Source organism: Trachurus japonicus, chromosome 21 (assembly GCF_045865225.1).
Source record: "Trachurus japonicus isolate A0001 chromosome 21, Traja_1.0".
Lineage (NCBI taxonomy): Eukaryota > Metazoa > Chordata > Actinopteri > Carangiformes > Carangidae > Trachurus > Trachurus japonicus.
In genome coordinates this window covers 25,052,104-25,066,935 of record NC_140927.1, presented here as the reverse complement: position 1 = coordinate 25,066,935, position 14,832 = coordinate 25,052,104, and the positions used below count along the sequence as shown (strand labels likewise).

General features: G+C 42.6%; 1 protein-coding gene across 5 annotated transcripts in view; it reads left to right on the top strand.

The window, feature by feature from the left end:
- sema5ba (sema domain, seven thrombospondin repeats (type 1 and type 1-like), transmembrane domain (TM) and short cytoplasmic domain, (semaphorin) 5Ba) overlaps positions 1-14,832 on the top strand; it is a 184,824-nt gene that overhangs the window by 130,060 nt on the left and 39,932 nt on the right. For all 5 annotated transcript variants that reach the window (XM_085764225.1, XM_085764223.1, XM_085764224.1 and 2 more), the window contains one exon: positions 816-1,101. In XM_085764225.1, the coding sequence (XP_085620351.1) occupies positions 816-1,101 (286 nt within the window). The remainder of the gene's footprint in view (positions 1-815; positions 1,102-14,832) is intronic.

Genomic DNA, 14,832 nt, shown 5'->3' with positions numbered 1-14,832 from the left:
AGAGCATTTACAGTTTATTGAAAACCAGAGGATTCATGGATTATCCAGAGTAACCAGAGCAGTTCTGAGTTTTTCAAATGTCATTTTTCAAAAAAAAAGCATCTGTAGAAATGTCGGCTCAAAATATTTCAAAGTGTCTGCACATGAAGCCACAACTATCTGCACAATTAAGATACTATAAAAGGTAAGAGGGAAAATATTATGAGGAATTTGGGTGAACTAATCCTTTAAGCCGTTACAAAGACTTGAATGTGAAACCTCCAGAAATGCGGGAGTGGATTTAAGACTAATATGGATGTAGAAGTTCAATCTCCTTTTTTTCCCTCCATGCTCCAGGAGTGAATTAGTATGCGGTGATGACTCGTGTTTACAAAGGATGACAGTAACATCCCATTCAAACCATTATTCAGTCTTCTTACATGATAACCCACCAGGCAGGAAGGGCCAGTGAATCATTGGTGGTGTCACGCAGGGCAATAAAAGCAGCGCAGGCATCCAGTTAAACAGACATAGCTTCATGGATTTACCATCAAAACATCAGACAGATTTATTAGTAACCATTTTTTATCTGCTCCTCTCCTCCTCCTCCTCCTCCTCCTCCTCCCTCTGCACCTTCTCTCATTTTCACATCTGACATTGAGCAAGACTGAAAGACGAGAGCAACTGCAGAAGTTTTTATTGCAATCAATAATAAGGAGTACAGGGGTCAAAGCATCGCCATCTTGTAGATAAATGTTGCAAATATTTCTTTATCCCTGGAGTCATCAGTGTAATGATCTCCACCCTCTTCTTCTTCTTCTTCTTCCTCCTGGCAGAGCCCCACTTCATCTCGGCGTACGACATCGGCCTCTTCACCTTCTTCTTCCTGAGGGAGAACGCCGTGGAGCACGACTGCGGCAAGACCGTCTATTCCCGCGTGGCGCGAGTCTGTAAGAATGACATCGGTGGGCGGTTCCTCCTGGAGGACACGTGGACCACGTTCATGAAGGCCAGACTCAACTGCTCCCGCTCCGGGGAGATCCCCTTCTACTACAACGAGCTGCAGAGCACCTTCTACCTGCCGGAGCAAGACCTCATCTACGGCATCTTCACCACCAATGTGTGAGTGGAAGCACTACACCTGTCTACACCTGTGATTTCTGTTGTTTTTTCATTTGTTTGTCTCATAGCCACATAAAAACTACCCTTTGCATGAAACCGGTCATGAATAGAAAAATGCACACAGCCAGTTTTTAGAAACTGTCCCTTTAACACACACAGAAGAAATCACTGCCCTCAGCATTGCCTGGTCACTGCCCATCTGGACTCACCAGCCGTCAGCTTTCATTCAGTACAGTAGGTGAGCTAACAAGATACAACAAGATAGAAACTGAGCCTCTCCTCTGATTGGCTAATCGAGCTTGTGCTTGCCAGAGCTCTGGAGAGAGGCTCGAGAGAGGACATGTGTCACACACACTGTCCTCGGTGAATGTGACAAGGAGGGAGACCACACAAAGTTAAACGAATAACTAATAAGTTGTTGGAACCAAAACATAAACCAAACATACAATAATGAGGTGTGGAAGTCTGTAAGATTCACCATGAATGTAATGCATGGGTGACTGGTCTGGTCTGTGTGCTGTGGAAGTGTTGCAGGAGTAAAAACCAAAACCAAGAGGATGTCAACAGGTTGAAGGGAGAGAGTGAGAGCACATGGTCCCGCTACAACAATACATCTTGTTAGGGATATCATTTCATTTCATTTATTGGATCTCCATTAGCACCAGTACAGTAGCATAGCTATTCTTCCTGGAGTCCAAACATTAAGTTGAAATTGTCTATTATGTTCTTCCAAGTCCATCAAGGAAAAAGCAGAACAAAAACAACTAATACAGTCACAACACACAGATACAATCATACAGTAGACGCAGACACACAAGTTAAAATAAAACCCTTGAAAAGTGGCCAACATGGGGCCTTTAACCCATAAGGCCTCTGATGTACAGTAGGGAGACTAGTTGTGGTATCATTGCAGTCGGAGTGATTCAGCTTCTTAAAATTGTTGTATGACCAATTATGAAGCTAAACATTAACTTGAACATGATGCAAAGTGCTATTTATAAAGTTTTGCTATTGCTACATAGCCAATGTTAGCATTAGCAGCTGCAGCTACTTGTATCAGTCTGGAAGAAACAGTTCAGCATCAAACTCAAACTGTTCTCTCTATAGACAGAGCTTGGTTTTCCCACACAGAGCTGAAGATACTTAATTCAAATGGTGTTTATTCAAATGTGATTTCTTTATATATTTAAGATTAAAAGAGGGAATATTTTCAATAGCGCAGCATTTCTTTATACAAGAGCATTATCTTTCAGCTGTGGCAAACCATGTATAATATTATTTAAATACATCTTAATGGTGCTGACCTAGAACAGAGCAGCAGACACTGCATAGAGCCATTCTAGCCTGTTGTTTTTGTGTTGGCAGAGTAACATTGCTGGTATATTTAGTTGTACCATCGGACTCCTCTGCACTGCACGCTCCACCTCCACGTCTGATTCAGCCACTTGTTGAACCACCTGCGTCTTTTGTTTACAGATTTTTTGCACCGCTTTTTATTCACATTTATTCTGAATGCATTTTATTCACACAGCTGAACCGTGAGCTGCCTTTTCTCTTTCTTTTTCTTTTTTATCACCATGAAAAGCGAATGGAAGAAACAGTTGTAGCTGAAAAAGATGATCCAGTTATCTCGTCATAACATAACATAACAGCATTTCAAGGTCAGACTTTAGCATGGTGTTCATGTTAATGAGGTTTTTGAGGATGTGTGTCTCTGTCTCAGTGCATATTATCTCTCTAGTATGTGATTGCTCAAGCACACATGCTAAAACTCCTGGGTTCTTGTAAGTGTTTTTTTTTTTTTGTTCTTGGAAAGAGAAAAAGATTTTGATAAGAATTTCTGGTAATAACAGGATCTCATTTCCTGGTAACCCACCCCCAGTACAAATCCCCCTCACAGTTTATTTTGGTATCTGGAACGCACTCAAATGATTTCTCAGCACATTGTTCATTACTCAAAAGCGATATACTCCGTCTTTTATTACTTATTCCTCATTTTAAAAGCTTTACTGTTACCTTCATTACGACTCCTTTGGGGGCAGACTAAATTTGAAACACTTTCTTAAAGGGCTTAGCTCAGATAATTCATATGAATAAGCATGAATAGAAGTGGTAACCCGATACTGCGCCTATTATTGCCATAATTTTAATTGAATAAAACATCGTAGGGGGAATACTCCTAGCAGGAAAGCACTGTTAAAACTGATATTTATCATCTAAATCACCTCAGTTACTGTCTATGGATGATGAAAACAAATGCAAGCATGAGAGTGGGTGGACCTCAAGATCATTGGGTCTCTATTTTGTCTTAGAAAATAACTCTTCTTAAGTTATAAAAGATAAAAGTTCATGCAAATAAAGAACAAAGCACCTTATGATGGATGTAGATGTTGTAAAAAGTGAAATTAGTTGTAATGTGGTACCTGTCAGCGTGTTGCGTGTCACTGTTGTACAGAAAAGATGAACAACTCCACCAAAACAAGCTGCAGCTGTGTTGTGGAGGCTTTTCAACAGCAACGAGGATATAAATGGGGGGGAGCAGTGACACAGCCGCCAAAACACTTCAACTCCAGCGTCTTTTCATTTAGTCCTCAGATATCATCACTTCATAAGCTTTGTTACTCTGACACTTTTCCCTCCTGTTCAGAGCCAGACAATTTTCCAGAGTTTAGAGCCTTCCTGCTGCTGCTAATGATCAGCGTGGATGCATGCGGCTCTCAGCCGAGCCGGATAACACGGGCCGACTCGCACTGCCTCTGGTGTCTGATTGCTCCAGGTGGGGGTGTCACACACTTCATTACAGAGAGGAAACAGGCAGTCAAAGTGTGGAGATGAAAAAGCTTGTGTTGTGGTTTTTATGTTTCCCTTTTTTTTTGCCGAAGTGTAACTGCTTCACAGTTTTTGCCTGACTAGAGGACGGCGGCCTCTGTCAATCACTCGGGTCCAAATTTCGACCCCCTCGACCACCAACTCTGCCACAAGCGCTGAGAGAATAAAAGCTTTAGATGTCGATCCAGCCGCCAAAAAGAAAAAAAAAGTGAGCTGTTTCAATTTGGATGCTTGTTGAGTTTTTCTGCCATGACTTAATAAATACATATTTTTATCCAATGTTTTTTCCTTAAAAGTGCCACCTTTGGGACACTTGTTCAATTTGAGCTCTGAGAATACTAAACACTACTGATGTTTTTAGTATCATGGGGTGTAAAAAAAAAACATCACAGCCTCTGCGTTTCCACTCGCAGGACATTGAAGTAAGAAAAACTTAAAGGAATAGTTTTGGGAAATGTGTTTATTTGATTTCCTCTCAAGAGAAGATCGATAACAGGCGACTCAGATCCACTACACATGGATTTGACTGAATTTGAGGCACAAGTGACAAATGCAATTTCCCTCTTCATATTCCCCCTTCGTATTAGAAACCATGCACGTCACACGTTAGAAGATGCAATCTGTCTGAGGATTCACATTCCTGTTCACGTATGATGCATGTTTCCTCACCTTTCATCCAAAAACCAACAAATAAAAGCTTCACTGTCTGGTTCGAAAAGAAGGGAGAGGGAGGAGGAGGAGGAGGAGGAGAGAAAATGGGAGAAATGGAGAACAAACAAGAGGCAAAACTAAAAGGAAATGTCTTTATTTCATTGCATTTTCTTACTGGATAAACAAACATAGAGATAAAACTGTGAGGTAGTGGCCAGATACCAGATTTCACATACTGTTAAATGCTGTATCTGCACCGTCTGTGTGTGTGTGTGTTTGCATGACGGCTTGGGTGAGTGTGTGTGTGTGTGTGTGTGTGTGTGTGTGTGTGTGTGTGGGTATGTGTGTCAGCGATCACCGTTGGTACTCAGATGTGTTTTCTGTTGTCAGGGGAGAAGCTGAATCCCGCTTCTCACCTTCTGCGCTCTCACCTGTTTCCCTGCTGGTATTCGCCACCACATGGCTGCTTCCCATCAGCCGGCCGTCGCCTGTAGCAATAGAGAGAGAGAGAGGGAGAAATGGTGGAGAAACAGAAACAAAAGGAAAAAACCAGAGGGATGAAGAGAGAGAGAGAGAGATGGAGAGAAGAAGGGAATGAGTAGAGGTAATGAGAAAAATCAGTGAGCTCCAAGCTTTTGTTCATTGTCCTTTTGTCTCCTCCCTCCTCGCCCTTCGTCTCTGAAGCGACTCGTTGATCCTCCCTCCAAAACGGCGTCCCTCGTTGGGGTTGGATATGTTAATGTAATCACCACAAACACTGTCTCTATCTGTCTGGCCTAAATTGAACAGGCTCACAGCTGCTCCCAGGAGTTTGGGGTTGTAAAACAAAACAGGAAGAGTTGGAGCAGAGTACTTATCCCCTTCTGTCTGCTCACGATCTGGGCCACGTCTCAACACTGTGGACTGTGGAATTATTGTCAAGTTGTCAAAAGAATCATCAATCAATAATTCAGAGACGTTCGTCAAACATTTTTTTGTCGCCAATATCTCAAATGAGGCTAGTTTCGTTTTATTTACGAAGACGTGTACTGTAAGGGCCATTTTGGGTTAAGAAGTGAACGTTTCCAAGTTTGAAAAAGTTTGAAGTAAAAAATGTAAGAGAAAATCTTGCATATTCTCCGACATTATAAAGTCACAAATTTGCAAGAATACAATTTACAAAGAAAAAACTTGAAAATTTAAGTTTTTTTTCTTTTTATTAAGGAAGGAAACACGTCTGTGGTTTGTAGGCACCATGATGATATTGTGATACTGTACTAAGATAAATGACAAAATAACAAGTTTCCTTGTTGCTAAATGCGACTGAACAAGTGATGTCTGTGCAAGTTCACAAAGTGTTTCATTATGTCTGGGAACTTTGTGTTTTCTTCGTGTAAATTTGTGACTTTAAACTCGAAAAATTTAAGTTTTAAACTTAGAGATTCACCCTCTCTCTTCCAGCTTTTTTCTAACCTACAATGGCTCTCATACGACATCATGTTTATTTGATTGCAAATGAAATTTATTAATGTGGTTTATGATCGTACAAAACCCAAAACTCAAAAGCATCATGAAGACGTCAACTTGTGCTCTGGGGTGAGGAAGTGAAGAAGAGCATTTTGCTGACTAAACAATGTAAGAGGTACTTCAGTGATTCACTGTTGCACTTTGGTGTAGTTAGGAACAGGAGACGGATAAAAAAATATGGATCAGACCTGCAACAAAAGCCAAGAAAATCTGACTCTCAGCCCTTTTGTATGGGCCAAGATCCAGAAGCACTGGCACCTCCACAGCCCTCACCCCATAATGCAAATCGATAGTGTCTCTTAGTTACACCATGTATACACAGCCAGAGCAGCAAAGGCAGCAGCAGCAGCAGCAAGAGCTTTGGTCTGTGTCTACAATATTATGATGCATTCAGGCTCAGTGTTGAGCGTAGGTAATACAGGCTTCAGAGCGTAATTCCAAATCGCTGTGGTTACGTGTGCAATAGGAAGAAAATGCAATTAAAGTGTAAATACGGGCCTCCCTCCCGTGCAGTGAGACGCCGGTCGCCGTGCAGCCTGTGTCGACAGCTCTGCTGATTAAAGCAGGAGCTTATCTGTTCCATCAAATGCAATATGAGACAGACAAATGGAAAACACGGCTGAAACACTTCGAGTGCAGAAAACTATCGCTGTCAAAACCGTTCGAACGTGACGTTGGATTATTCCGTATAAAAGAAAAAGTAGTTTCGGAGCGCTCAAGGATCAATCTATCAAACCACTGCAATGAGAGATGTATACAGTAACTAGATGGGAACCTGTAGGCCTTCTCAAAGGTTGTACAGGAATCATTAGGATGCCTATTTAATTATAACTTAATTAGCTTGCATACAGTTTAATCTTCAAGTTCTTCAATTTACAGACCAAAATCCAAAGCTGCTCATAGTGCGAGTGACTCTTAGTCATAACCTTCGTTTCCACACAGTTGTTGAATTATTACTTCCTCGTTTTACATCGACCGTACATTTTTCTTAAATCAATAAAAGTGACATGGTGTGACTCAGCCGCTGTAGTGCAGTTTTTTTCTTACGTAGTCGACAATTTTTCATAATTGAATATCCGTCCTGTTTTTCTTTTATTACATTTTTTTCCCATTACAAATCAATAATGTAAATATATCTTCATATTTTGAAAGCGTTTCTGCCTCCATTTCCATTTGTGATGCAAGATTTTTCCTCATTTTCATTTCATTTTCCTCAATCCTCATGAAATCATCACTGTCATTTGTTTTCTGACTTTTAAGGAGCTTTTTCAGTTCCACAGGGAGAGAGGTTATACAAATATTTCCACCTTCAGAGTCAGTACCTGTCATGAATGGTAAGCTTTATTTCAATAGTGTAATATGGCTCCCAAAAAGAAAAAAGAAAAAAAATTCAATCAGGTGCTCCTGGGATGAGAGGTGGAGACGGGAAGCGAGGAGGGAATGACTCTGTGGAGACGTGCAGCAGCAGCAGCGATGGCGGTGGCGGCGGCGGCAGCAGAGCCTGTCGAGCCGTTATGTAGTGGAGGGGTTTTAGCATTCCATCAGAATGAGGACACTTAAGACCTCAGAGCACGGCCGGGGCTTTTAATTAACTCTGGGCCCTTATTGGCAGGGTCCGTCCGTCATGTGCTCAGAGCAGCAGAGAGCTTCTCCTGCTGAGGTGTCTAACCTGCCATTACTAACTAATTATGAGCCTCCTTATCTATTTCTGGGTGACTTACCTGACCCCTCCTCCTCCTCCTCCTCCTCCTCCTGCTCCTCCTCCTCCTCCTCCTCCTGCTCCTACGCACTAGTTCTCGTAGGGTCTCATATCTGAGAGCTTGGGGGCGGGATGAGGAGTGCTGAAACAAACGGTCCGTGACTTAAATAGTAGATTGACATTGCTGTTATCAGTTATAAGTGATTTATCTTAATGTGCTGGTTGCATCGTCTTCATTGTGAGGGTTTGTTCTGCAGCTTCTCTCAGTGTCTTCTCAGTAAATACTGATGATCTTTGGGGGGTTTGGGGTTGTTTGTTGGACAACTAAAGCCGTCATAAAGACGTCATCCTGGGCTCTGATTCCCTAAATCAAAAAAAAAAGAAATCATCATTAAACTTGTTCCAGATGTCTGAATTTCTGTCCACATGAGTTTCTGTGCAGGATTAAGAACTTTAAAGTAATTTTTCTACACGTGTATGAGATCAACACAGCTGCACCGTTGGCTTTAAGGCCCAGATTACGCCGGAAAGGAATTAGTTCAGACTATATGTTGATTTAATATGCTGCACATTCTCAGACAGTCTTTCCTGGCAGCCATTATTCATAGTGTCGCAACAACAGACAGAGACAGCTGAGAAATGAGACAGTTCACTTTGGATTATTTCCTCCTGTATCTGCATCATGTGGGTTTCTCCACCTCCCTGCTCCTTCAGGAGACTTGGTTTGCGTCAATATGTGCTAATGGGAGCCGTGAAGGAGATCGACAGATTCTTTCGATCCATATTCACAAAAAATCATTTTTCCACAACCTCTCCGATCCTCTGAACAGCCTGACATCAAAATGACCTTTTAACAGAGCCACAGATCAGGAGGAAATTAGCTTCTGTCTCTGCAACAAACTCTCACAAGAACTCACAACATCGCTCCTCTGTCTTGGTTTTGGTTCAGTTTAACTGCTTATATAAGGACTTATATGTGAAACCATGGATTTAGACGTTAAACTGAGATAAAACTAGTATTTCTTAGTTTAATTACACTGTTACTGTTAATATCATGGAAATGTTTTTGGAGGTAAAACTTGTACTGTAAGCTAGTGGCTGAACAAAATGACCTCCAAATTCAGGTGCAAAGTCAATCTGTATCTAGTGATGTCTTGATGAAGCGATCACGCCCACTGAGGAGACTGGAGCTGTAAAACCATTTTATATTATTAGCGCTGCCTGAAATGGGATATCTTCTGTATAGAGGATCTTTGGTTGCAGGGGAAAAAAAGATTTGGGATCATTGATTTAAAGTTACAACAATGGTCAGACAAAAAATAGCACAAATTCTCTAAAATCATTAGCTGCAGCCCTAAATAAGGAGCTTTTAAGTAAATATTTCTTCTCCACACCAGAATCACTGGGATGCAGCATATGTGCAACTTTACATGCACAGAACTGCTCCTGTGTTTCCCAGGAATCCTTCCTTCCTTCTCCATGGGAAATATGAGACTGACTCCAAGTGAGATCAGATTTGACGGGGGTGATGAATGATAAGCCGGGCAGCCAAGTGAAGCAGGTCACAGAACTGTACCAGTATTTCTGATTTTACTCTACCCGACGCATCGTCTCACTGGCATCAAATCTACCTTGAAATGAACTGCGGTCCCCCCCCAGTAGAGGCCTGGGCCTGATCTGAATACAGTCCTGGCTCCTGACAGACTCCGCTGCATGAGGACCAGTGCTTTTATTTCATCATACTTCTCGCAGATATTCTGTAAATTCAAACCTCTATTCGCACTTTTTTCTTTTTTTTTTGTTTCCTTCGCTTCAAGCCTATTTGAATTTGATTGGAAACACTGCGGGAAAAAAAAGTTAAAGTCAAGCTCAGACCCAAACAAATACAGCAGAGATCAACATTTGACTCTGAAATGCTTAGCAATCCCATTATCCTCCTGTGAGGTGAACTGTGCACTTCCTCATGAGCTTACATCAGGGGGGAGTTTTGTGCAACGTATTGAACCTGTGGTGTTGCTTTATTGTTTGGTATAGGTGTTGCTGACTCAGTCTGCCTCTCTGTGTGACTGTTTTGGGCCAAAGCTGTTGCCTTTGCTGGCAGATTGTTGTGCAGTATAAAAATATGTATAGATAATCCTGGCAGCCTCGGTTCAATTTGTGGTCCCTGCAGCCATGTAACTCTGCTGAGTGGGCCCTTTTTGCTTTTCTGCTGCGCTGCAGGTATTCACTGAAGTTGAAACATCGGCCTTAATGTGGTTTTAGCTGCTCCTTGCATGTGTGTGTGTGTTTTTTTTTCTCCACCTAAAATGGGGTCGGGTGCATTAGCCTAAAACCCGGGCTTTCACCTGGACTCCCTCTCTCCCTCCACTGTGATGCAATAACACGGTGCATATGCAAATGTATATTTTCTCGTTAAGCCGGTTTGTTTATACCACAAAGATGAAAGGATTCATGGATAAAAGTAGGAATGCAGTAGGTTGATATGAACATAATCTGGCTGATCATGTAAATAAGATAAATAACAATCAGAAAGAATGAACGGGAGAAAGGTCTGGGATCTGTTTCAGCAGCCGTACCAGCAGCCGGCTCAAAGATAAGAGTATTGAGTGAGATGCTTATCAGCCACTTGTGTTTACCACACAGACTCGCTGCTGTACCCAATGTGGTTTGCAGGGAGCAGGCTGAGTGAGGAGTTCATTTCTTCCCTAACACCTCTTTTTTTTTCTTTTTTTTCTTTTGGCGCCGAACGGAGCTCCATATCCAACTCATTTATGTGTAAAGCAGCCCTGACATCTGCAGCGGTGTATCCTGGGTGTCGGGGTCGACTGACGGAGGTGAAACGAGTGTTCGACTCCTCTACCTGAAGCCGGGAGAAAAGCTGCTGCTGTTCCTCACTCAAATCCTGTGAAAACACCTAAACCAACAATGCGCACGTCTTTGTCTCTATACTTAACCTGTCTGTGACACTGAGCCAAGTCCATTGATTCCTCCTGAAGACATAAATCTTCAACAACAGGTCAAATATCGTGTTTCCTTTTTAATATCCTGAAGCAGCTGGATGCTGCACTTTTTAAATGTTACTCAAACAGCTGAATGTGCTGCTCTAATGAGTTTTTTCTGGCAGCAGAACAGTATATGTGGGTTTGACTCAAAATAAACCACAGTGTAATGAAGGTGATGTTTTGCTTGTCTTAAAGGGATAGTTCAACATTTTGGCAAATTGGCCCATTGCCATAATCCCTATAGTTTTAGGAGTAGATTTCATTACCTTTAATTGTCGGTGCAAGCTATTTTTAGAACGGCGGAGCAGAGCGGCAAGCTGCTCAGAGCTCATGGGATTTCTTGGTTTCCCTCATCAAACTCATCAAATACACAATCCAACAACTCCAAAACGCTCTGGCGGACAAGTTGTGACCTGCACATTCACCACGCTATGAGATAATAACACAACGTTACGAGACTGAGTTGTTTTCGAGGCGAATGCAGAGACTGCTTGCTGAAAAACTGCCCCTGATGGGAACGTGCATCAGTGGTTTTGCATGAATTTGCCTCGAAAACAACTCTGTCTCGTAACATTACATTATCTCATAGCGTGGTGAATGTGCAGGTCACAATTTGTCCACCAGAGAGTTTTGGAGTTGTTGGATTGTGTATTTGATGAGTTTTAATGAGGGAAACCAAAAAATCCCATTAGCCTCCGTAGTGTAGCTCTGAGCAGCTCACGGCTCTACTCCGCCGTTCTAAAATAGCTTGCACCGACAATTAAAGGTAATGAACCTACTCCTAACACTAGAGATTATGGCAATGGGCCAATTTTCCAAAATGTTGAACTATCCCTTTAATACTTTTCAGAGCCCCGTGGCCTTTTTCAGAGTCTTGAGATATCAGGGTGCGTTTATACACACACACAGTTCTTGTTTGTAAGATCAATTCATGGCTGGTTTGGCTCTTTTCAGATGATTTGCTGACAAGAAGCAGCAGCAGCATCAATAATCTCCTCCAGTCTGAGTCCAACACGGTGCAGCCAGAGGCTCCATACCTGGGTGGTATTTCTGATTCTGATTTGTCTTGGGACAGCCAGATGATCAAAGTAGTTTAAAGGGATATTTCAACATTTTGGCATGTGCAAGCTGTTTTGAGATCGGCGGAGGAGTGCGTGGTATTTCCACTAAATACTCAATCCAACAACTCCAAAACGCACTCGTGGACAAGCTGTGACCTGCACATTCTATCTACATACTGTATGCACAAGGTGACTTTTCACTGCAGGCTGTTTAGAGAAGGTATAGGATATTGTAGGGACACCTCTAGTCTGTACCCATTGATCTCTGCGGTGAGAAAGAAAGAAACAGGGAGGAAGAAAACGAGTGTACTGTATCCATCAGAGAGAATGAAGGAGCCAGAAAACAAGAAGCAGAACAGAGACCGAGCCTCCTCCTGAGGTTCCTGCTGATTCCTCTTTCTCTGTCATTCCCCTCTCTCGCGGCGACATGCGGCGTGCACGGCGAGCGCATGTACTGAGAAATCCAAAAGCAACATGGGACGTAAAGATCTAATAAAAAAAAAAAGGAAATAAGAAGGAGAGGGTCTGAACAAATGAGTTCACAGCACAGAGAAGGAAGAGGAGTGAGCCACAGAGAGGTTTGGACTTGGGGACCGATTCTGTAAAACAAGACGCCAAATCAAGACATCTGAGAGGACAGCCAGTGACAGGATCAGGCTTTTAGGACGAGATCAATCACTGGAAGAAGAAGTAGCTTCAGTCGTAATGAAAGTGATGGTGGTGGCGCTGGGGCCTCGGAGAGCAGCCCAGCAGCAACAGCAAACAGCATAGCAGATGTCAAACAGCTTTCAGTCACTTTCACAGGCTTTAAAGCAGACTCAGAACATATGGGTTGCATCCATTAGTGCGATTGACTTTATTCCTTTCAGTGCTCTGCTCTCGTTCACTCTGTTTCTTCTGTGCAGCAGCAACCCACACTCGATGCAGGCACCTTAAATAATCTGGACACCGTCAAAGCTTTCTGTGGCACAGTTTGGCTTCTTCGCAACCACAAACCCACAGTTTAACTTCCTGTTATGTGTGTGTGTGTGTGGGAGGGACGGTGAGAAATCTGTTGCGGCTGCTGCTCAGTTATTGCAGCTCATTTGCCTGTGGTTTCCTCCAGTTGGGGTTTTGGTTATTGCCGACTCACCACAGCACTCACTCTACTTCACACACTCCGTCTTTGTCATTCTCGTCTCCACCAGCACTGCTGACAAAAAAGAAAAGAAAAAACAACAACAAACAAACAGAAAGTCTGGAGGCTGTTTGTCCTCCACCAGCCACCTGTTTGGCTCCCCCCCCTGTTGTTTAGCCGGAGCTAATTTGGAGCTGCACAGTCCTTTGCCACCGTGCGGTAATGACAGAGCACATTAGTTTCCTCGCAATCCTGAACTGTGTATGTGAGAAAGTGCTGCTTAAACTCAAAGCAAACTTTTCTCATGCAGGCTGAGAAACATCGTCGAGGTAAAAAAAAAAAGAGGTTTGTGCACTTGTAGAAGCGGTAAGGCTTAGGATAAATAAAAATTCTCCTGTTAGAGATACAGGTTAGTCTCCACCCACCTGTTCTGTGAGGTATTTTTGTCAGATAATTATTTCATGAGACTTGTTTTTTGTCCTAAAAGAAATCAGAAAAGGAAGAGTCTCATGGTTGGTACAGTTCTGAAGACTTAAAGGGATAGTTCAACATTTCAACAAATTGGCCCATTGCCATAATCCCTATAGTCATAGCAGTAGGTTTGTTACCTTTATTTGTCGGTGCAAGCTAATTTTAGAACGGCCAAGCTGCGAGCTTCTCAGAGCTACGCTACGGAGGCTCATGGGATTTCTTGGTTTCCCTCATCAAACTCATCAAATACACAATCCAACAACTCAAACAATTTTCGTGGACTAGGGATTTGCCAAAATGTTGAACTATCCCTTTAAATCAGCATCCAGCTAATGAAGTTTGTGTCAGCCAGAACCAGAATAACTAGAGATCATACACAAACTGCTTGAATTAATAGGCTGAAATTTTAAAACGCTACTCTTCTTTGACGTTCGTTAAAGCTCAGATTAATTATTAACTGGACATTTTGATCTGAGATTCTCCTCACAAAGGTGAAGTATGGACATCTATACTGTACATGTTTCATAAACTTCAGATCTTCCCCTCATGATCAGAGAATATGTTCTCCTTCTTGTTTTTCAAACCTGATCCAGCAGCAGCAGCAGGTGTGGTTTTTCTATCTTCAAGATCAGTGAGGAAATGAAAATCAAGCGAGTGGAAAAAGCAAAAGCAAAAAAAAGCAACCTAAGGCTCAGGGAACCACATATAGAGATCTCACTAAAAACCATTTACCAGACCCAGGGACACATTTTACTGAGCCTTTTTCTGCCTCAGCTTTTTCAGCCAGCAGCCCATCACTGATTTATACTTCACCCAAGGTACCGAGCAGCTCTGGAAGCACCGTGAAGTTCCTCCTTTGGTCTTTTCAGTCTCTGCCTCGCTCTCTCTCTCTGCTTTTGTTGTTTCTTTCTCTCTGTAACAGTATCACTCACTGTCTTCTAACTGATGCTTTATGTTTATTAGCACCTCACCAGCCATGTCCACACAGGAGGTATTATAAAAAAAACAACCCTGAGTGTAGTGTCTGTCTGGTGTATGGGAAGGGAGGGGGGAAAACACACATCCAGCAGTTGCAGGCAGTTAGGAAACTCATTACCTTGCAGCACATTATGGCCAAAGAGCGTCACGATAATAACTTTACTCTCTCTGCCAGTTTAGCCTGGTTTTTACGCTTGTATGTAACACCTGTGAGGCAGCTCTGTGTGTGTGTGTGTGTGTGTGTGTGTGTGTGTGTACTGTATGTGTGTGTGTTTGGACATAATCTGTGCCACTGCCTCCTATATCCTCAGCTTAATATTGTCCCCATTCACTGTGCAGCGCTGATAGCGTAGCTTAGCCTGCAGCCACAGCAGAGGCTGCAGCAGAGCGTCTGCTCGGTGCAGGTAGAAACGATAG